The sequence below is a fragment of the Lathamus discolor genome, chromosome 5 (genome assembly GCF_037157495.1).
Source record: "Lathamus discolor isolate bLatDis1 chromosome 5, bLatDis1.hap1, whole genome shotgun sequence".
Classification (NCBI taxonomy): Eukaryota; Metazoa; Chordata; class Aves; order Psittaciformes; family Psittacidae; genus Lathamus; species Lathamus discolor.
In genome coordinates, this window is record NC_088888.1 from 120,342,076 (window position 1) to 120,366,148 (window position 24,073).

The following is a 24,073-nucleotide window of genomic DNA, read 5'->3' on the forward strand; positions in this document are numbered from 1 at the left end:
CTGATAATCATCTTATAATTCCCTCACTTCCATATGAATTTCATTGTATTTTGAATTCAGGCACTTTTCCCTAACATACACAATTAATAAGTCTTTTCTTATTCTCTTCAGAACACTACTTTCATTTCTCTTCCCATTTAGAGAACTGCTGCAGTGCTCTGGGCTGCCTGAGAATTGCCCTTACTCCAAAGAATAAGCCTTTGCATGTGTATTGCATTGAGATAGCAAATTCTGTTATCATTTCCGGAAATAGCAGCTGAAGACCTAAGGATTCATTCCTGACAATGTGGAAAAAGAAGGTGATCCTTAAGCTTCTCTGTTACACAGGGGACATCTGAGTATACTGCTTACTGATTTGGGGTGGGAAGATGGTCTTTGCATCCCCCAAGCATCAAGTGTTTTGGTACACAATAAAGATCTCCTTTCTACCTCACTAGAAACCTAAGATCTATGAAAGACATACAGGCCTATTTTCAGATGTCTAAACACCCTGACTGATTTAACCTTTAATCTTTGTGCCCCACTTGCTTTGTTCTAAAGCCATTCTGACTCTCGGCCCAAGACTCAGAGGGTCTCCCTAACCCCCTGAATCTACAAAACTCCTTTTGGGTGCCTAAAGTAGGACAGAGACTTGCACGCACCTCCTGAATTTGTCTCTTCTTCCCAGCCTTAAGCACCATTTGGAATAATTGGTGGCCAATCCCATGGATGAAAGCAAGTTTTGAGTTTCCTACAAGGAAAAACACGCAGGGAGCTGAGGTAAGGCTTTAAGCTTCACACCACTCACATTGTAACCACACTTCTCAGGGGCAGCCATAAGCTCATTTCAGTACCCTGAAGTGTGAGAACACAGATAATAATTACCATTTGATGATTAGACTATGACCTTGGCTCTAGGATGGTACTCTAGTGCCGGGCTACTCTACACAGTTTCAGCCAGGTCTACTGAATAACTGCTCAGGAAGTGTATCTTTGCAGACACCTTTCTGAGCTACTCCTATGCACTGCCGTTGTGGCCAGGAATAGCTCTGGCACTCTGCTCTTTAGTCCGCAGGGAATGGGAAGAACAGGAAAGAGGTTTCAAGTGGCTCTCAACAATCATCTCAAACCAGAAGCTGGAGAAGAAGTAGTTTTGCAAGTGGCAAGCAGAGCTGACCACCTGCACAGCTTCAACCTAGTGCTGAATACTAACTTTGAGAAAATCTCAGCTCATTCCTTTTGCTACCTTAAAGTGATAACTGGAGGATGACAGTTGCACTTTTGTGCCTTCCAGGGAACTTTCGAGGCTAAACATAATAAAGACTGGAGAAAGGAACAGACCTCCTGGATGAGAAACCCAGAAACAAAAAGCTCTGAGCTTATGAGCAGTGTACAGCAGTGTAAGTGCATTTAGGTATCCCCTTTTACATAAGCATGCCTAATACTACCTTTCTCCTGAGGACAGACTACACCCACTTAGCAAAAGCATTGCAGAAAACAATCAATAGCTTGGACTTAAATTACTGGAGCAAAATGTTTACATATTTTCAACAAATTTATGGACAATGTGAAATGGGATAACACAAAAAGAGTACGATGCCTCCTAAATAAAAACAGAGCATTTGGCTGTTTAAAGTGCAAGGTCCTACACCTGGGTCAGAGCAATCCCAGGCACAGCTACAGACTGGGCAAAAAAGAGATTCAGAGCGGCCCTGCAGAGAAGGACTTGGGGGTGCTGGTCGATGAGAAAATGAACATGAGCCGGCTGCAGTGTGCGCTCGCAGCCCAGAAAGCCAACCGTATCCTGGGCTGCATCAAAAGGAGCGTGACCAACAGGTCGAAGGAGGTGATCCTGCCCCTCTGCTCTGCTCTTGTGAGACCTCACCTGGAGCATTGTGTGCAGTTCTGGTGTCCTCAACATTAAAAGGACATGGAACTGCTGGAACAAGTCCAGAGAAGGGCCACGAGGATGATCAGGGGACTGGAGCACCTCCTGTATGAAGACAGGCTGAGGAAGTTGGGGCTGTTCAGCCTGGAGAAAAGAAGGCTGCGTGGGGACCTCAGAGCAGCCTTCCAGTACCTGAAGGGGGCCTACAGGGATGCTGGGGAGGGACTCTTCATTAGGGACTGTAGTGACAGGACAAGGGGTAATGGGTTAAAACTTAAACAGGGGAAGTTTAGATTGGATATAAGGAGGAAATTCTTTCCTGTTAGGGGGGTGAGGCACTGGAATGGGTTGCCCAGGGGGGTTGTGAGTGCTCCATCCCTGGCAGTGTTCAAGGCCAGGCTGGATGAAGCCTTGTGTGGGATGGTTTAGTGTGAGGTGTCCCTGCCCACGGCAGGGGGGTTGGAACTGGATGATCTTGAGGTCCTTTCCAACCCTAACTATTCTATGATTCTATGACAACTTCTCCAGCATTAAAAAGCTTTATTTTTTCCCTTCTTGTGATGACTAAAAGATGTATCAAACACACAAGAACAATCACAAAATATGTATGTCTGGATTTATGGAATAATCTTGTAAAAATTGAATGTCAACCCATAATGCTCAAAAGAGAAACTAATCAAAATCCCTTTGTGTTTCTCTCTCTGTTTCAGGAACTGAGACTACTGATGGCTGTGCAGAAGGTACACTGAATGCAGCACAAGAACAGACTCTGTTTCTAGCCATCAAAAAGACCAAGAGTTTGGCAGATCAATTAAGCTCCCAAAGAAATGTCCCTGCTGGTGGATATGGCAGCATATGGGGAAGAAGTGTGTGTTCCAGATGGTGATGGGGAAGAAAGAGGGGTCTGGGAACTGATTGCTTACTGGCCTCTAAAATCACTACCTGCTGATGGTCTTCTGTAGCAGCACACCGAACAGGTTCTGGTAGCTTACTGTGAGTGTTGCTAATGACACTGAAATCGAGTTTGCTATAAAAATAAAAATCACATTTCTTTTATTTCATAGACAATCCAGGACTGATTAAAGTGACACTTCTCTCAAAAGGCAGCAGTAGACTTGAAATTTAAAGATTCCCATTAACTTCTTAAGTTTTTAATGACAACCCACTCTTAGAATTCTGAAAATAGATTGTAAAATGTGCAGAAACTGGCAGAAGTCCCTTAATACAGTACAAAAATTGGCCAAGACTATGGGCTTGGGGAGGGCTAACAGGGGAATGGGTAGAAAATCACTTCAGTCTCTTGTTTTACACTCAAAGATGCATCAATGCACAACAGCATTTTGTTCTTTCTGTCTGGCAAGGCTACTACAGGAAGCAAATTCCCAAATCAATGCTGATCCCACCAGATTATGAGAGATTAACTTCTGGGATGGCTGATAAACCTGTGTTATGTGGTACTACGGCAGCAAGATGCATTTATTGCTGCGGCAGCTAAACTCCATTCAATGTCTGCAGCTCATACCGTAGGCTGTATTACATAGCGGGTAAGAAGCTCTGCAGGTACCAGTAAACCACACCAGACCGATTCTGCTCATCAGCACAACATAATCACCATGTGCATCATGCTTTTACCATGCAACAAGCCATCTCTGTACCTACATAAGGGAAGCTTGCTTTCCCCTAACCACTGTGCATTATTTATGCTCACCTGAGAGCAAAGGTTGCTTCCACCTCAAAGAACTGTACAGAAGAGCCTCTGAAAAGCTGAGAACTTTGGCAAGTACCATACATGCATGATGCTGCTCTCTTAAGCCAACGTAGCAGGGTTTTCACATGCAATCACAAGCTGCTACTGCTTGATTTAGAGCCAAGCTTTCCTGCTGCTGTATGAGCTTTAGATCTTCTGTGGATGTGACACAACCAGGGCTGCTGTAAGGCTTGTTCACCTGCAGTCAACACTGCTCTGCTCAGCCCCACAACGCAGATCAAAGCAAAGCCAACAGGACTGGCCCAGAAAGGAGCATTTTGTTTCACACTGCTTGCAAGATCCCATCAGCAGCCAACCCAGGTGCTGTTTTCATTCTGCCCACACACAGATCGATGACAAAAGCAACTCATTCACACAGGTGGTGTATTTCACCATCCTAAAAGGCAGGATTTTCTCATACCCTTCATTTAATGCCACTGCTGTCAAACCCATAACACGTTGTTAACAAAAACAGCCTTTATGTAACCTAATAAATAAAAGTCACCAAGGCAATACCTATGCATAAATTTTAGCTAAAAATGTTTTGTTCGAAGAACATGAATGTCCTCTGTAAAGCGGGGAGCATTTTAAAGTAATGTTCTACACATTGTTAATACTTTATTGCTATTCATCACTGAACCATTAATCATGGTGAACTCATTTGGTATTAACGTGGATGTCATGAAGTACTTCTGTTGCATTTCAATTATAATTCAGCCTTTAAAATGCTGCCAGCACTACATGGAAAGCTTTGAAAACTGAATGCGAATAGTCCGCTCAGAGATAACTACAATCACATTCTGGCACAGAGAAACAACCTTTTCCATTCCTGATGCCTGCGCTTGAAGGGATGAAGAGCCCATGGGGTCATGCTCCGACCCAGGGCTGGGTGCAGGTATGAGGGACCCCAGTGGGAAGCCATGGCCATTAAGAGCCAGCATCTTCCTCATGCAGGATGAGGGTAGGAGAAGCATTGGTTTGGGTTTTGACCCCACCAGGTCAACTGCAGCTAACCATTTCGGACCCATAAGGAGATTTCCAATTTCCTGTCACTCCTGTAATTCCCCGAGACTATCTCGCTTCCAGAGCTGAGTGCTTTGGTATCTTCTCTGATATGTAGAGTGTGTGCAAACAAAACCACCAGAGAACATGTATCTACAACTCACTGTCTTTAGAGACGGCGCAGGAGCATGCAGTACATCAGAGCAGACTGAAGGGAGCTGTAGCCTAACCTCTCTGATAGTTTAAAAGAAAACAAACCAAAGAAACCTCTTTCTGGCCTCAAGAGGCACTGAAAGAGGGAAATCAGCAGCCCAAAACACAACATGGACCTCAACTGACAGCTCCTTGCCATCAGGGGAGCCAAGAACTTGTGTAAGTTTACCCTGACAAACCGGTTTTGTTTCCTCACCACCAGCAGCATTTTACACACAGAATCAAATGACAACAGCACAACAATCACAACACTTCTTATCAGAAACCATTATTAAATGGAGAAAAGACAATACTTCTTAGCTAAAGGAACTTCTTGCATAGATTTCCCATTCTATTTTATCTAGGTCATCAATGTAACACATAAGCACACAGCAAGAATTCCTACCTTGGGAGCTCTGGCATGTTTTCCACATCTGGCATCTTTGACAAGGCTGATATCGAGCAGCTCAGTCTCCTAGAAGGAAAAATTGCAACACAGATAAGGATTACACCAGTCAGAAAGCCTCATTGTGCTAACAGTGCCCCACTTCCCACATCTGCCAGGGCTTTGCCTGTTTGTCATGATGCCTGTCCAAACTAAGACGAGTTTCGAGGAGCGCTCTATTGCACTTCAGCTATTTCAATAGCAATACTAAGACCTTAGACAAATTGGCTTCCTTAAAAATAAGCAGGTCTGTTATGATATATAGAATATATATAAGCCATGCTTACTTACTGGATCACCAAATACCAGTGTTGTTGGGTTCTTTTCCTTTTTAATACAATTTTTGCATTTTGATGCTAGCCATGTGTGAAAAAGGCAACATTACCAACAGAAAACCCTGCCTCTGCATTAGAAAAGCTCTTTTATCATCACTAGAACATTGTGAAAAGTGCACATAAAAGCCAAGAAGTGTTGTATCTACAATCACAACAGGTTCCAACAGTTTTAGTGACTGCCTCTCAGTAAGAACCACGTCCTTCTGACCAGCATTTCCTGGTCCATGCGCTACTCGAGTTGGTCCATACTTGGAACAAAACTGGCACATGATGGCGGTTTCTGTTAGGCAAATTCCTGTCCTAGCCTCCACATGTGTAACACAACTGATCTCCTTTCCCTGATAACCTCTCGGGTCTTTACCCTCCCTGCTGGTATCTGGCAGGACAGGGGCTGAGCTGAGCTCACAGTGCTCAGGACGCACGTGCCAGTGTCAGCCCAGGGGGTGCATCCACCCTTCTGGAATCAGTACGGAGCATTTACCTCTCCAAACACACAGCACAGCCTTCAGCTAACATCATTTCCCCTAATTTCATCCTGTGCCATGGCATCTTTGGACGTTGCCATGTTAGGTCTTTCCTGAATTCCTTAATCTTCATGGGAGCATTTGGAAGTAGGAAGGGTGCTAGAGACCTGAGCCATCGGATTCCCAGCCGCCGGATCCCTTGCAAGCACCCACACGGCATTACGAGTGCTTTGCCAGGAGCAACACCAACTGAACCGTGAGACACAGTGAGAACATCTGACCTGATTTAGCATTGCTTGGCAATCTTAAAGCACATCTCAATACTGTCCGCTTCATTTACACCAGCATTTGGACTAATAGCCCACGTTAGCACGACTCAATTACATACTAAATATAGTCTAGAAGTACTTAGCAGGAGTGGGACCATGCTGCAATTACAGCTACACCAGTTGAGTGCATTTCAGCCTTCCAGTAGTAATTGCAAATGATGTGCAGAGAATCTGAAATCTGCTGGACAAAGACACTACTCTAATTCAAAGGAGAAAAAGGTTCTTTTTTTCTCATGGACATTATTTTGCCATTGCATCCTTATTTCATTTCCATTTTAATGGACCCAATCCTGCACAGCTCTCGTAGACATTTGCTGTCTACTAAGACATAAGCTCTACCACCAGATTTTCACATCACTATACATTCATCACATTACCAATTCCAATTCTATCCTGCTCTAGGGCCTCCTGAAGTTGCATGAGCATTTTTCCCCTCTTCATCTAACCTAAAAAGGGGAAACCTGCTCTTTTGAGATCGTTATTTTTTGTTCATACTGTCTAAAAAAGGACAAGGGTATCAAAACTTACAGGGATAAGAAGTACAGCCAGGGTCATAAAAGGTGGTATTTTGTAGACTTCCCCAGGAAATAACCCAACCTACACCAATACAGGCAAATGGACCTTTCCGACAGTGCTGCAGACCCTCACATGGACAGCTGATCTTAAGATCATCCAGTTCTAACTCTCTGCCATGGGCAGGGACACCACACACTAAACCATGTCACCCAAGGCTCTGTCCAACCTGGCCTTGAACACTGCCAGGGATGGAGCATTCACAACTTCTTTGGGCAGCCTGTCTGGGCAGTGCCTCACTATCCTTACAGTAAAGAACTTCTTCCTTATATCTAACCTGAACTTCCCCTGTTTCAGTTTGAACCCATCACCCCTTGTCCTGTTTCTACAGTCCCTGATGAAGAGTCCCTCCCCAGCACCCTTATAGGCCCCCTTCAGGTACTGGAAGCTGCTCTGAGGTCCCCACGCAGCCTTCTCTTCTCCAGGCTGAACAGCCCCAACTTTCTCAGCCAATCCTCATACAGGAGGTGCTCCAGCCCCTGTTCATCCTCATGGCCTCTTCTGGACTTGTTCCAACAGCTCCATGTCCTTATGTTGAGGATACCAGAGCTGCACACAGTAATGACTGCAGTGATGAAAAGGCAATGCTGATTTTTACCAGCACACATCTGTCCCTGGGATTTATGGTAACTGTCCCACATTCATGATTCCTCTCTCTTGAGTCCCAGTGATGTTGGAGTAATGAAAACAGATCTCTATGCATTTTACTTCTGAAATCTAGTCCATGCCACATTTGCATCTCAAAATGCAGCATGATACTGCTACTCCTTGTGCAGCTGCTATACATTATTTGTCCATGAAACCAGAATTTGTTTCCCTTCCCTTTTCTACTAAAGAAATGGTGGAGAAGAGAAGGTCTCTATTACTCTCTCAAGTTGCTCTTGTGAAACATGACAATGCCAATCACATCATGTAACCACCTGGGATATACCAGCAGTGGAAGGAAATCTTGCTGCTCATCACAGGGAAATATATATATATATATATATATATAATATCTGAGTGAAAGGAGCACTCAGCATGTGCCCAGGTTTGCTGCTAACAGACAAGAATGTGGCCTTTGGGGTGAGAGGCCAGGGGTCGGATTTACCTCAACAAATAATACTCTCACCCCGAAGCAGTCTCTGGCCCCCTGTGAAACGCTCTACAGGAGCTACAGGCACATGCAGAGCAGAAGAGAAGGCTGCGTGGGGACCTAATAGCAGCCTTCCAGTACCTGAAGGGGGCCTATAGGGATGCTGGGGAGGGACTCTTCGTCAGGGACTGTAGTGACAGGACAAGGGGTAACGGGTTAAAACTTAAACAGGGGAAGTTTAGATTGGATATAAGGAGGAAATTCTTTCCTGTTAGGGTGGTGAGGCACTGGAATGGGTTGCCCAGGGAGGTTGTGAGTGCTCCATCCCTGGCGGTGTTCAAGGCCAGGTTGGATGAAGCCTTGTGTGGGATGGTTTAGTGTGAGGTGTCCCTGTCCATGGCAGGGGGGTTGGAACTGGATGATCTTAAGGTCCTTTCCAACCCTAACTGTTCTATGATTCTATGATTCTGTGTTGTAAAAATAAGATTCTTCTGTCTGAAAGGGCTGACAAGAACTAAAAATAAAGGCTTTAACAGCAAACACATGAGAGAAATCAAAAATGCTCAAGAAAAATGGGTCTTGAAGATGCTGAGCCACACACAGAGGGAATTTCAGAAGGTTGTTTATTAGACTGGTCTGGCATTCTAGCTTACAAAAACAAAGAACAAACAGAATTAATCCTTTATTCACTTACAGAAGTACAACTAGACTTCCCTTAACACACACATTAAAAGGCCCTTTTAAATGGATTAACACACATTAAATAGAGACACAGAGAAGAAAAAGGCAATGACCAGCACCTCCAAGGACAGTAGAAGGAACCTAACAACGCTGCTTAGGTCTGCATCCTCCTGGATGGAGGAAGATGGGGAGGTATAGGGTTGTTTTGTTGCTATGACTATTGCTTTCAAGCCACAGCCATGCCACCAAGCCACTTGCAGAAAATGGGATAGCCTGAGGACCCAAGACCTAGCAAGGACAGTCTCAGGAGAACAGGGGAAGAGTAGAGCTTTGTGGGGCTACTTTAACAAAACCAGCTGGTACAACTATAGGAAAGGTTGACCCTCTGAACACTCGTCTTACAGCCTTGCTGCAGGTATGTCTCTTATGCAGAAAGCAGGCTTTATATTCCTAATCCTATAATCCTTTATATCTCTGACAAGACCATTTAATTTGGGGGGACTCTCCCTTAGGCGACAATTACAGAAGCCACAATAAAATAAAGCCCAAAGCCTCATCCACCATCAGGTATCAGAAAGGAACCGTCCAGCTGCCATAAGTACATCTGAGATGCGTGTCCAGGTCTGCAGAAGCAATAGCCTGATAGCTGCTGTAGCCTATGCTCTACATTAAGCACAGGATATGGATCCACGCAAGTGCCTCTACAGGATTCAGTGGGGCCCTGATAAATTAGAATTCATAATGTGCCATCTCTTAGAAGTTCTTTGGTTCAGAAATACCAAACCTCCTGGAATTCCCGGACCCCAGGGCACTTCCTTTCATCTTTCAAACAACTAATTAAGAGGACAGAGAGCAACTTCCTCCCAAATGGGGGAAAAGACAATTTCCTATTTCCCTATTGCCAAATGTGGGCAGGCTTTTGTAAAGGAAAAACACACTTAAGACCTGGACAGAAAAATGCCCCATTTCCTGTGCAGCAAAACAGCCCAAGCCCTCCTCTGCTGAAGTCTGAAGTTTTGATAGTAACTTCCTCCATGCAGGCTTGGAAGTTGCACTCTGTGCTGCATAAGGCATCAAAGCCATAGCAACTGGGAAAAGAAATAATAATAATAATAATAATAATAATACAACCTTCTGCAAGTCCAACTTTTCTCTGCTTGAAGACCCCCCAGTCATTGCTGTTGGGACTTACTGATCTTGCAATAGAGTATCATCTCTCAATACAAGTGGCAGATGCCTACAGTAATCTATAACACCAAAAACCTGGAGAAGTGTACTATTAATCCTACCACGTTTGTTTTCAATTAGCAGCTGAGAGAGGCATTCATAGAGAGATAGGTTGTGCAATCTCACTTTTATGGGTGAGCACACACCCATAAAAGCGATAGATTGCGCAAGCCTCAGCGACTACTTGAGTGCTTACAATTAGGCCCCTCTGAATTTAATATAGTAACAGCAATTTATACCAGCTGAGGATCTGGCTTGCTCCTATTTTAAACTGCCCAAAATGATGCCAAGTGAATCACAGCATCTTGGGAACTCGCTCGTGACATAAGCCCAGCTAAAAAGCAGATTCCTTATCGATCCCACTGGAGAGCCGATGCGAAATAGCCATCGGCTACACAGAGGGCTGAAAGCAGGCCCAAGTGTCCTACAGAACTTCACAGAAACTATGTCAAGGAGACATAGACAGCAAATAGGACTATAACACATGCACCAGTTGGGTCAGTCCAGAGATGCAATTACTTTACTTACATCCCTAACAAAACTAATTCCACTCTCCTCTGAGTACTGTGGCCACTCATTCCACTGCGTGCCGAGTAGCTGGGTACTGCTCTGACCTACATTTGCTCAACCTCAATTTCCACGTCCCTTCTGATCAGATGATTTTCCTCCCCATTCTATGAGCTGTTGCTGCATGCTGCATGTGGAGCACAGTTCTCATGGTCATGCTGCTGTACTCACTGCCCTTTAGGGGTATGGTTGAACTGATGCACAACTAATTAAACCCTGAAAACTCTTTTTCCACTTAGCTTTGAAATGTGTTGCTTCTAGTTTCGAAGCTGAAGAAAGAAACTGTGTGCCTGAAAGCTTATCTAGGTATGAGCAGTCGATCTTACAGAAGCCAGGCCACTCTGCCTTCAAGGTCTGCAATAGCGCCAGCAAAATAAACTTTGACAAACAAAGCCAGTTTTGTAAACAAGCACCATTCAGTGCTACTGGAAGGCAACATCTGGAGAAAGTTTTCCAAGGGAAAAGGCCATTTTACTGGAACAAACTTCAAACAGAAACTGAAGCAACATCTACTGGGCATAGTTAATCATAAGGAAATGGTTTTTTAACACAGAAAGATGCCATTTTATTCTCTTCTGAAGCCAAAAGCATTGAATATTTCTTGAAGCAAAAAATATATGTAGTTATATGGGTTATTCTTATTGTCATTCTGCATTAAAAAAAAAAATATTTAAAACAAACCCATGAGTAACTAATTTCCTTACAACACACTAGAAAGAAAGCATTAAGATCAGTATTAAGATACTCCATCCCTGGCAGTGTTCAAGGCCAGGTTGGACGGGGCTTGGACCAACCTGCTCTAGTGGAAGGTGTCCCTGCCCATGGCAGGGGGTTGGAACTGGATGAGCTTTGAGGACCCGTCCAACCCAAACTATCCTAGGAATCTACAATTAACATTTGAATCTGATCAGGAGCAATTACAGAAGATGCTAAAGTAGTGTCTGGCCCTACAGATTCTGAGTAGATGTGTATTCAAAGTCAGCAATCTACAGCCAGTTACAGGGTACTGATCCATCAGCCTCGCTCAGATCAACTCCAGGACTGAGATTCTTTACAGTGAGAGTGAACATTTAACGCTAATTTAGGAAGGCTGCTTTCAGAGCTAGCGGATGTCATATACAATCCCCTGTTAAAAATACACCTATTTTTTCACCTTAACATTATGAATAAATTGAATAAACCACAGTGATTTGTCTCCTTATCCCAAAGGAAAATCATGGCAGGCTGGTGAGGTTGACATAAGAGAAACCTGCATCAACCGCTACAAGAAGGAATAGCAAAGCAGTCGATGACAGTAATTGGAGCTGAGTTAAGGTAGTGCTGCATTTCCCTGAAAGTCCCATTATCCAACTCATAAGCTGCATCCCAGGTAGCAAGCCAGTCCCTGAAGAAACTGTCTCCATGCTTCCTCCTGGCAGCGTACAATTCAATTATCAGGCATCAAAATCATGGGCTATGTCAATAAGCGAGCAGCGCTGCAGCACGTACACCCTGAAGTCAACAGTAAAACTCTCTCTTCCCAACAAAAGCAAAGTCTATTCCTGCATACAGCTGTTCTTTACAGTTCAAAATATTTTAATACCTTTCTACTGAACTCAACAAGGCTTTGAAAACTATTACATTAATGCTTAACTCAACAACCTGCCTGAAGCTACCAGAGCTCTTCTAGCTTCTTGCAGGTGATCCTCTCTTCACTTATGTATGAAGAAGCATTGTAAGGCATTCAAATAACAGAACAAATCATAGAATGGTTTGGGTTGGAAAGGGCCTTAAGATCATCCAGTTCCAACCCCCTGCCATGGGCAGGGACGCCATCCACTAGAGCAGGTTGCTCAAGGTACCATCCAACCTGGCTCAGGTTATACTGCATATTTCTAGATTAGTTATTAGCTTCCCAAAGGGTTATGAAATTTGTGTGTGTGTGTTTAAACTTGGTTAAAGTGGCTCCTGAATTCTCTGCCTTCTAAACATCTATTACAAAACCTGAAGGCCTCAAAAACCCCATCACCCTGGCCACCAAGATGAAAAAAAATGGGTGAGAGGCACAGCTGACCCTGACCCAACATGAATTATCTGCAAGTTTGAACCTGAGCTAAGCTTGCTTTGGTGGTCATCAACTCAAACTCACAAAGGACCTCAGCACCTGCAAGGCAAGAGCTAGCATTTCTGATTTGACTGAAATGCTTTGGAAATTACCTCCAAATATCTTGCAAGGTTTCTTTGCTTGCAGGTTCTCCTTGAAGTGCCAAGTTACACGACATCCTTACTTGAAAGGCCCTTAGAACAAGCACTTCTATAGAAGAGTAAGCCACAAACTGAAAAGTTTTTGCTATCTTAATAGCACTCAGTTTCTCAATGAATCCCTGGAGACATAAGAACAGCTACATTTTCTACTACAGGGAAAACTGTCTGTGGTTTATATGAAGCACTGGGCTATTAGGAAAAAAAATAAGAAGGAATTTTCATGCTAAGTACCCTTTTAATAATGAAAGCGAAACAATTCTTCTATATCTATGCATACAGTCCTTCAGTGCTTCATTAAGGAAAATCTCATTTACTTGGATTTACAGATGCTGTGGCTAAGCAGTCTAGAAACCGGTGTAGAGATTTTGCAGCGCAAGTGATAGCGCAAAGAAATAGTTGGGAAGCAGAAGAACACACAGAAGTAAAGACGGGCTACCCGCCTTCACCACAGCAAACACATGAAGGACACACCACGGAGACAGTGTGTTATGATCAGCAGATACCACAGATCATAAAAGTAATGCACGGGAAAAGAGAAAATTTCCATAACAACAGATAAAACTTTTGTCTGCTCCCTCTACGGTCACATCTGAAGCAACACTTGTAATCCAAAGTCACCAGTGCTTGATCGGGTATAAGCTCAGCCTGGTATATAAAACTCACTACCTTCCCTACTAGACTATCAGTATATACTTCACAAAACCAAACAACAATCCTGATCTGACCACCTAAATACACAAGACAAGCAGTGGATGAAACAAGAAATGGGTATATGAATTAATCACCTAGCAGGACAGAGGGAAACAGCAGCAAAGCTGGAGAAGTATTTCCATGTCAGCCCCACACCATCAGAGTGCAGTCTCCTTCCTACGCTCCTGCCTTTACATCACACACTACCTACTGAGGACTACTCTACCTACCTACCTTTCCAGGAAAGGCAGTGTGCCCAAGAGCAATGGAGTTGGATACAAGCTTGTTACACAAGAGTCGGGAGCTTCACAGCAATAGGAATCTCATGTTCTTTGGAGAAATCTGTGCACAGACAAGTCTAGTTATAAGTGAGGTGCCAGAAAGCAAGTGAGAAATCCCTGACAGAGCTAGAAACAGGTCCTTGGTCATTTAGTTCCTATTAGGGCACGCTACCTCCTGTGGTCAGTCAGCTGTGGCTGAGCTGCAGGGCTCCTTTCTTGTTTTAAGCATTTCAAGGAGCTCACCCAAGACTCATTCAGAAGCTGCATCCCACTGCGCTACGCTGCGATGCAGTGGGAGCTCCCACACCAATGGGAGCTTGTCTCTCAAGTTCAGAGCAACACAAGCACGGCACAGCTCAAAACTAGAAGTTTCTCATCCAAGCAACTTTATTTTCTTGCAGCCAGCAGTGGGAATTGCACAGACACAAGCACCTCGAATGAACCACTTGGAACTGGTTTGGTTCTATTAAAAGCGCTCTCGCACTGCTGCTTGTCCCACTCACACAACTGGGTAACAACAGGAGGAAAAGGAGAACCGATGAGGTGGGGCCATATTCAAAAAGAAATGAGGTGGGGGAGGACCTGCTTCAAAGGGAAATATAAAGCATATTGTAGGCAGCCTTCATAATGGCACTTGACTGATTTTTATTCACATGCCTGGTAAAAACCTGGCAATTTTTAGCTTTAGAATCGCAAGGAAAAGTACAGTGAATTCAAGTTTGAAGCAGCAGATTAAAAAGAAGGCAATATTTCTATTAAGAAGCCTCTCCTTTCAAATCAAAAGTCATAATTATGTGTGATTATGACTATTAAATGCCTTCGCAGAAAGAGCTACATCATATTTTGGGGCTGATGTTCCTGTGCGATTATTTTATGCTGACAAGAAATCACAGACTACATGGACCATTATTATGGGTTTCCTTTTGAAGCAAGTGTATTATTTTCCTCAGAGTGCTCCAAATCATGAACTGCTGGAGCACAGACTTTCATCTCAGGTGGAAGAGCCACTGTACAACTCCTGCCTACTGCCCACACCACTCTGCTGCTACACCTTCAGCTCCTCCTTGGGCAAATCTGTCCATCACCAGATTTTTCCAGGACTGAACAAGATCAAGTCTTTCAAACTTCAATAGAAGTCCTTTGGTATTCCTGCAGCTTAAGCCTGATGCATCTGAAAGAATATCCACTTATTTATGGCTCTGGATATATGGGTTTAGAAAAGACTTCAGCAGGTAAGGGTGGTTCTGGCAGCTCTGTTCCAGAATGGGTTCTCTTTCTGACTAGTTGTTTTTTGGAGAGGGGTGTGCAGACAGCACATTTAATTCATGTCAGCAACCCAGAGCTTTTGGTTTCTTTATATTAAAACAATAAATGCTTTTTATCTATCTAAACTTAACAAAACTGAGAGATTAGGGTCTTGGAGCTGCTCCCTACGTAACATAAGCAATACATGTCCTACTTACACACCTTTGACCTCCATGGACAAATAAGTATCATCAGCTGAAAACTGTACGGAAGCAGAATGTATATTCCTGCCAATTTCTCAAGCTAAGGCCCTGGCAAGTGTTACTTAACTGGAAAATCCACAGTCCAGGCACACTTCCAACTGGAGACTCCAGCTATAACATGATCTTAAACACTAACAACAATAGTTGAAAACTCAGAAGTTGGACTTTGTAAATAAAGACACTTGAGCCTTTGGGCTCCAAGGTCTGGTTTCTGGGATGTATTTCGAGCTGAAACTGCTCTAAAAGGCATGGTGTCAAGATTTCTTTCCAAGACAAAGAAAATCCTTTGGGATCAGTTATTTTGCTAAATAAATCCTCCTGGCCTCTATATCTAATCTGCACCAGCCCTGGAGACTGAAGAAAACCTAAAACATCTATGTTTTAGTAAATGGAAAGGAGGAGAAATGACCCCAGCAGCTACAGGCACATTAGTCTGATAGGAAAAGCTTTAGATCAGATGATCAAAGAACTATAATAATGTGAAGATAAAACAACAACAAAAGAACAGGAGATGGCATGAGCTTGCCAGCCAGATCGTATCTGAACTGATAAATCTTCTTGGCACAGGAAGCTTTGAAGATCTTCTCCGCCTGAATTCTGACTAATTACATGAGCCAGAATTGACACCACGTCATCCAAAACTCTGGTCACCAGTACTCAGAGGTGAATTTAAATTGAAGGAGATATAGGGAGGGTTGCAAAAGCAATCGCAGAACTGAGAGTATGCTCTTATTAAGGAAGACTAAAACAGCTTGGCTTCCATAGAACACCAAAAGGAAGGGTAAGAGGGCTACGATTATTGTGTATAAACATATGCTTTGTATAATCAGCTGAGAGGAAGAGGAGCTATTCAGTCTAAAAAGAAATAGGAACTGAGCTATATAGATTCTAATAAGTATGGGCAAAAATTAGGACTGGTTTTCTTTAGATACTGAAAGCAAAAATCAGTTTTAAAATGGAATTTGACATGTTTCTGAATATGAAAATAATACATGCACTAAATAATATCCAAAGAAATAGAACTAACACAGAAAATCTTTTTCTATAGTATAGTCCTAAAGGAAGCGTATTTATTTATGGCTAAATCCTTGACTTCTCCCCATTCCAACCACTTTATCTATGGAATTACCATGGGACAGGTAAGAGACTAATTCATTGAACACTAATTCCCAAGTCACCTACTTTATAGGTCTTGATACTCCAACAATTTCCGTGTAGGTTTATTCCAGGTAAGATTTTTACTTCCAGGCTCTTCATGTGAACATCAGAAAAAAAGCAGCAGAGGTTGCACACACAGAAAGAAAAGCTTTTCCTGGCCAGGTCATACAATCAGAGAATGGTTTGGGCTGGAAAGGACCTTAAGCTCACCCAGTTCCAGCCCCCCTGCCATGGGCAGGGACACCTCACACTAAACCATCCCACCCAAGGCTTCATCCAACCTGACCTTGAACACCGCCAGGGATGGAGCATTCACAACTTCCCTGGGCAACCGATTCCAGTGCCTCACAGTAAAGAACTTCTCTAGATCCTCGACAGTTTGCTCCTTTCCAGGAGGATGAAGCACACAACCAGTGTTAACTGAAGACGTCCACAATTCTCCGTGCTGGAGAACCCTCACTCCCTCCTCCTGCAGCTCATTTCCCTTCACCTGCTATTGCCATATTTTAATTTCCCTCAGTACCTCCAGTTGCTCCTTACCTGTAAATATAAGTGAGTTTAGGACATAGCTATTTGTTCAGTATTTATGAGGGAATTAATTAGAGGGGAGGAAGAATTTTGTGCTAATTTATTTTGTACAAGCTGGAATCATTATTAGTTTGTATGCTCCCAGGCTTTAGGGATAAATGCGTTTTAAAACTCATAGGAAAAAAAAAATGAGACTCCCCTGATCTGAACCAGTGGGTGAATCTCTGAAGATTTAATTTACATTTACCTCCTATTACTCTGAATGCATAATAGTCTTCATTATGATTTTATAAATACTTAGATAGAACCGAGAAATCATTTTTATTAGGTATTTGCATGCACATGCCTTGAATTCTCCTGGTCTTGGCAGCTCTACTTAAATTGGCATTTACACTGACTGAGGAAATATGGGTCATTCTGCAAACACAACAGAGATGAAGGCAACGGCAACTTGCTGGAAGACCCTGAATTCCTGCCAAGCCACGCTTCCCAAAATATTTTGCCCTATGCTACACTCAAGCCTCAATTATCAACTGCTCTTCCCTGCAAGAGCCAGCTGCTCCGAGCAGGAAAGGCACACACACAGAACGTAAGCAAGGCCTCATTCAGCAAAAAACTTGGTGACACTTCGACAGATGTATCATTAGGTCTTCAATCAAAGTGAAGAACGTACTTTTCTTAATAGGGACTCACTTCAGCCTACACCTCAGTGCCAGCAGTTGGTTGTGTTCAGCATCACACCCAGTCATAGAATCATAGAATGGTTAGGGTTGGAAAGGACCTTAAAATCATCCAGTTCCAACCCCCCTGCCATGGGCAGGGACACCTCACACTAAACCATCCCACCCAAGGCTCTGTTCAACCTGGCCTTGAACACCGCCAGGGATGGAGCATTCACAGCCTCCCTGGGCAACCCATTCCAGTGCCTCAGCACCCTCACAGTAAAGAACTTCTTCCTTATATCCAGCCTAAACTTCACCTGTTTAAGTTTGAAACTGTTACCCCTTGTCCTGTCACTACAGCCCCTGTAACACCCTTGTAATCTTGCTTCATAGCCATACATTTGTTTCATAACCTCAATCTAACAGTTTGGGCACTATTATAAGGTGGGGTTTTTGCTATCTGAGTCTTGTCTCTACTTGTTGACAGCACAGACACACAAAAAGACATTTTTCTCTATCAGGGTACTCTTTGCTCTTTCCTGTTTATATTTTGTCCAGGATGTGGAGTTAAACACAAAGCAGCAAACCCAAGGTTAGCCCTGCTGCCTAATGATGTTTCCTTATTTAGCAGTTAGTTTTACTGCAGTCTTCTGGTCTCTCCCCCACAGATGTTCTCAGCTCTGTTCTCTGGAGCATAATTACTCTAAGTACCTTTCCCCCAGCAGCAGCATGCTAACACTTCTTGGCTTTTCAAAAGAAGGTCTGTCTTCTTGAGGGTGACAGAAACACATCTTGAAGAAAGTATCAAAGGAACCAAGCCTCTAAGATGTACAATAACCACAATCTCTGCATTTTTTCATGGAATAATAGAATGGTTTGGGTTCAAAGGGACCTTAAAGCTCATCCAGTTCCAAACCCCTGCCACGGGCAGGGACACCTTCCACTAGAGCACGTTGCTCCAGGCCCCGTCCAACCTGGCCTTGAACACTGCCAGGGATGGGGCAGCCACAGCTTCTCTGGGCACCCTGTGCCAGCGCCTCAGCACCCTCACAGTAAAGAACTTCCTTATATCCAACCTGAATCTCCCCTCTGTTGGTTTGAAGCCATTCCCCCTTGTCCCATCACTCCATGCAGTTTCCACAGGCACAACCAACCTGCAACCCTGAACTGGGCTCACACAGGCACACCAGTTTGAATCCATCCCGTTTTCGTATTACCAGAAAGCCTGTATCACTGTGTGCACTTGTCCAGCACTCTCCATCATACGACCTGGATGTCAGCTTCACACTACCTTTGCCAGACTTTAACCATTCAGCATGAAATTATCCTGCTTGATGACTGCCTGGGCTGGGCTGAGCTGGTTGTTTTTAGTCTTAAAGTAGCAGCCAGGGTGTTTTTACCTATTTCCTCAAACGTAGCTGCAATATCTGAAAGAAGGCACATCTCTCTAAAGGAGATGAATGGGAACCAAAATGGCTTGGAAAATATGTTTTATGCATGCTCTGAAATACCAACTTCCCACTTCTTATATGTGGGAAGATCTAATGCCTTCCTGCTTGGAGAAATACCTCTGGAGTTTTAACAGTTTAGTAAGTTGCCTCTTCCTACCAGACCTGTGAAAATACAGCCAAGTTTCGACAAATGAGAAGACCAGAAATCCTCAATTTGAACATAAAGATTATAAAAAAAATAGTGGAGAATTGCAAACATAGAATCACAGCAGGGTTTGGGTTGGAAAGGACCTTAAGATCATCCAGTTCCAACCCCTTGCCATGGGCAGGGACACCTCACACTAAACCATGTCACCTAAGGCTCTGTCCAGCCTGGCCTTGAACACTGCCAGGGATGGAGCATTCACAACCTCCCTGGGCAACCCATTCCAGTGCCTCACCACCCTCACAGGAAAGAACTTCCTCCTTATATCTAACCTAAATCTCCAATTTCAGTTTGAACCCATCACCTTTTGTCCTATCACTACAGTCCTGACGAAGAGTCCCTCCCCAGCATCCTTGTAGACCCCCTTCAGATACTGGAAGCTGTTCTGGGGTCTCCACACAGCTTCTCTTCTCCACACTGAACAGCCCCAACTTTCTCAGCCTGTCATGCATAAGGAAACTGAAATAAAGCTTATTCCAGCATTTTGTAACTCCTAAGTGGTTGTGTTTGCAGCCTAAGTAATGTCTTAACAAGTGTCTCATTTCTTCCTCAATAAGATTCCACACATAATATTAAGAACCCAGTATAAGAATTAGCATGTCTTTCAAAGCAGGTGAGGCTGCCTCCAGAATAGCAAAAAAAAAAAAACACTAGGAATGGGTAAAAGCATGGAGTTAGGAGAGAAAAAGCTTCACAGACTTATAAAACAGATGCTTTTTCAGGAATTATGTGGACTGGGAAACAGCTATTTTTGTCAACATCTTCAAAGAAACCCTTAAAGGTATGGAAAGTCAACAGAAGAAAATGAACAAGCACAAGGGTGGGGGGTTTTCTCCAGAAAAATGGTAAGTTGAAAATCAACAATGAAAGGAGACAAATCTGTTTAGGAGAAGCAAGAGAACACCATTTGCGTAGGGTTAGTGAAATCACCTATGGTGATTCTAAACCATGCATGCATCAGATCAGGTCTTTTACTGGTGAGGTTTTCCATGGAGCATAGTCACCCTTGAAAATCACAGAATCATAGAATGGTTTGGGTTGGAAAGGACCTTAATATCATCCAGTTCCAACCCCCTGCCATGGGCAGGGACACCTTCCACTAGGACCATGTTGCCCAAGGCTCTGTCCAGCCCAGCCTTGAACACTGCCAGGGATGGAGCATTTAGCACTTCTCTGGGCAGCCTGTTCCAGTGCCTCAGCACCCTCACAGTAAAGAATTTCTTCCTTATATCTAACCTGAACTTCCCCTGTCTAAGTTTGAACCCATCACCCCTTGTCCTATCGCTACAGTCCCTGATGAACGGTCCCTCTCCAGCATCCTTGTAGACCACCTTCAGACACTAGAAGGCTGCTGTGAGGCTGCTATGAAGGCTGCCTCCCGTAACATGTAGCCCTAAATCAGGGCAGTGGGATGATGACACAAGAGACTCAAAATTAGAAACAGTCTGACAGCTCAGCCCATTAAAAGATGCACAGTGGGGGAGAGAGCAAGTAAACAGGAACTTGCTAGAAGGTCATATTTGTATGTTCTGTGGTCAACTCTGGCAGCCTTACGATGACAACTGTAGTATTTAGGGTTCTACTAGTTAATTTTTGTTATTGGTGGTTGTAAATCCAAGTCTCCTGTAGGAGAACTGCAGGATTAAACATGGAATGTGATGTGTAGAGGGACATGCAAGACTTTAGGCACGTATTTCCTGATCTTTATGTATATCCAATGAAAAATATCCAATTAAACCAGACTCTCAGATTCTCATGTTCTTTCCCAGGTACTGATGAGCCAGCAAGTACAGGCTACGTTTCACCATGTTCCCTTATTTTTTGCAGGGTGTTTTAAATGAAACCACTGGTGGCAAATCCACAAAGCTTCTCACAGAAGGGTCAAGGGTGACTTAACAACAGGCAAACACTGAATGTACAGAAACTGCGGCATGATCACTGGGTACGCGAAACAGCTGCTTTCCAGTAACCCTGGTTTTGGCCTCACTGCTCCAGACCTGGAAGTATTAGTCAATACAGCTAAGGGAATCCAAGTCCATGCTGCCACAGAGGAGTTTTTCCCATTATGTGTAAAGTGTTAAATAATCTTTTTCATTGACTCAAGCCAAGGACTAATATTACAGGAGTTTGCACAACTCTGAATCTCACTGCAGAGCTTTTGCAGAGCAATTGGCTAGCACAAAGCCAAACTTCAATCACACATTTTGGCTGTGACTCTTTGATGGCACCAGCTGATATGCCTTAAACCCCAGCTTAAAAAGCTTCCTAACGTAAACACGGTTCTTGCTGCCTTTTGATATTGCTTCCATGTAAGAAGTGTTTTAAGAGCTTTGCTACAAATGCAGCAATTCTCTTAAACAAATAAAAACCACAGGGACTTGTAACCCTCTTTCTTCCACATCTTCTCCATTTATTCCTGTTAGGAAGCTTGCCTCTTCTATAACAAAGAAAATCCCCTATGCAGATACATGATGTTGTAAACCCTTATGCTTCTTTTTCAGTCTGGTTTATAATCTTCCAGACCTAATTTTAAACACTAATCTGCACATCAACAGCTCCTGGACTGTGGGTATATGAAGATGTCACAGCACACCAGTTTCCTAAAGCAAATACCATTTTTTTTTTGCATAAACAGCTTGAATTTCTCTGAAAATCTGGCTTTACGTGGCAGTCCAGATCAGAATTTACCTTTTCCAATCAGAAAGGAGACTTAAATCTTAATGGTGTTCATATATTCTTTACAATAAGGTTTTACTCAGGCTGATAGATTCTTAATCTCTCAGAAATCTCAGCCGTTCTAAGGGATTATTTACCACATTAGCTAAAGGTGAGCAGAAAAATGGGGCCAGTTCAAAAGATGAAGGAGTTGGGATTTTCTGTTAAACTTGAAGCAACCCTCAAACTACAACGGCAACTACCCTTCTGGATAAACAAACCTTAGCCAATTACTGCAGCAGCAAGCCAAATACAGTAGCAAACCAGATTAAACATGAGATTAATTTATTGAGCACGATCAGAGAACTCTTCAGCAGTCTGTTCTACACAATCCACCACATCCCTGCCTAACAGCATTGAATCACGGAATCATAGAATGGTTTGGGTTGGAAAGGACCTTAAGATCATCCAGTTTCAACCCCCCTGCCATGGGCAGGGACACTTCACCCTAGACCATGTCAGGCTCTGTCCAACCTGGCCTTGAACACTGTCAGGGATGGGGCATTTACCACTTCTTTGGGCCGCCTGTTCCTGTGCCTCACCACCCTCCCTGTAAAGGAGGAATACAGATCATCAGGAGGTGTGAAAGCTCAAGTGTTTAAAACCATAGAGCAGTTTTACCACCAATAGGAACGGTAGTTTAATACTTATTTTATTATTTTGCATAACTTTTTGTTAGAAATGTAACAAAGCAATTTCTGCTTCAGAAAGATCCCATCAATATTTGAGCAGCAACTCTAACCCTCACCAAACAAATCAACCAATCCAGATTTTTACTGCCCCAGATACAGTATCTACATCTGATTTCGTAAATCATTGCTCACATCTGATTCTCAGAAGATTTCAAATGAGCCATTATCAAGTAAAAGCTTAAGTAATGCAACTGTTATACCATCGATGGTATATAGTCTCCCCTTCTCCAAGTTTTAGAGTTAAATAAAACTGCAGACTGAGCACATTGACTCCATTCATTGGAGAAATTCCCTTGTTTTTTCCATACAGAGGCAGGAATCTTTTCACACACAGTCTTTTCTCCCAGCAATAAATCCCAAAGAAACACACAAGCATTGTAGAGAATATTTCTCAATATCCACTACTGCCGGATTGATTTTGTTTCTGAAGGGATTTTCTTGCTCTGTCAGAATCCGAGGGAAATTGAACGCCAGGCAGTATGAAGGCACAGGAAAACACTCGCTTCCTGAATGGATTTAGAAGGGAAACTTTGGCAATAGCCAGAGAATTACCATTTATTTTGGCTAACCAAATCCTCCTAGAGTTTCCCTGGAATACAGGAATCCTCCCCGGGACGGCCTTAGCACATTTCTGTACTTGGCAGCTGCTGCAAACAGGCTTTCACCTCAAGACCAGATGTCAGTGATTCCTCCTGGGGTATCCCACATTAAACATCATGTGCCCCGTACATGAGATGCTGACGGATGAAGTGCACCTTGAAAGCTTGGACCGTTCTCAGTTCATCACTGCTGGGACTTCCCTCAGAGCCCCACACCTTGGGGCAGCCTCAGAGGCTGTTGAAAGAATGGCAGCCAGCACCTTGTTCTGCTTATGGGTCAAGGACCCAGTCATGCACGTGGTAGTAAAGTGTGTCCTATGGGCCTGCAGAGTCATCTCTTCTCCCTTTATAAGTATATGGAGCAACTCTTAGTTTCTCTTCTCTTCCAACCTCAAAATTAGATTGCTTCCAAAAGGATAAAGTTTATATAAATGGGAAAAATAAAGAAACCTTATTTCCTATAGCTGGCAGGAAAATGGATTTATTTCTAAGAATTATGGTGGTAACTGCCACTCATCATAGGCACTCATACATCTGCATGTTCAGCTCCCTGAGCACAAGGAGATGGGGAAAAAAACCAATTTGAATTTATTATGTAATTTCTATGGCTTTTATGGGAGACAATTTAACAACTGTCTACTGTGCATGCACATTCACATATGTCTCGTATATTAAGGAGTCAATATCCAACCCATTGTAAATCTCAAAGTTCAGTATGCCCCAAATTAAATTCTGTAATGACTTCTAAAGACAACAGGACAATGTGTAATGTCAATACTGTACTGTATTCCACGGTTATAATTCATTAGGTCAATAATTCACCACAGTCTCCTAAA

General features: G+C 43.3%; 1 protein-coding gene across 1 annotated transcript in view; it reads right to left on the minus strand.

The window, feature by feature from the left end:
• Positions 1-4,092: 4,092 nt before the first annotated feature.
• LOC136015971 (1-phosphatidylinositol 4,5-bisphosphate phosphodiesterase beta-1-like) overlaps positions 4,093-24,073 on the minus strand; it is a 110,692-nt gene continuing 90,711 nt past the window's right edge. The window contains exons 3-4 of the mRNA XM_065682622.1: positions 5,215-5,283; positions 4,093-4,101 (exon numbers count right to left, since the gene is read on the minus strand). Coding sequence (XP_065538694.1) covers positions 4,093-4,101; positions 5,215-5,283 — 78 coding nt within the window. The remainder of the gene's footprint in view (positions 4,102-5,214; positions 5,284-24,073) is intronic.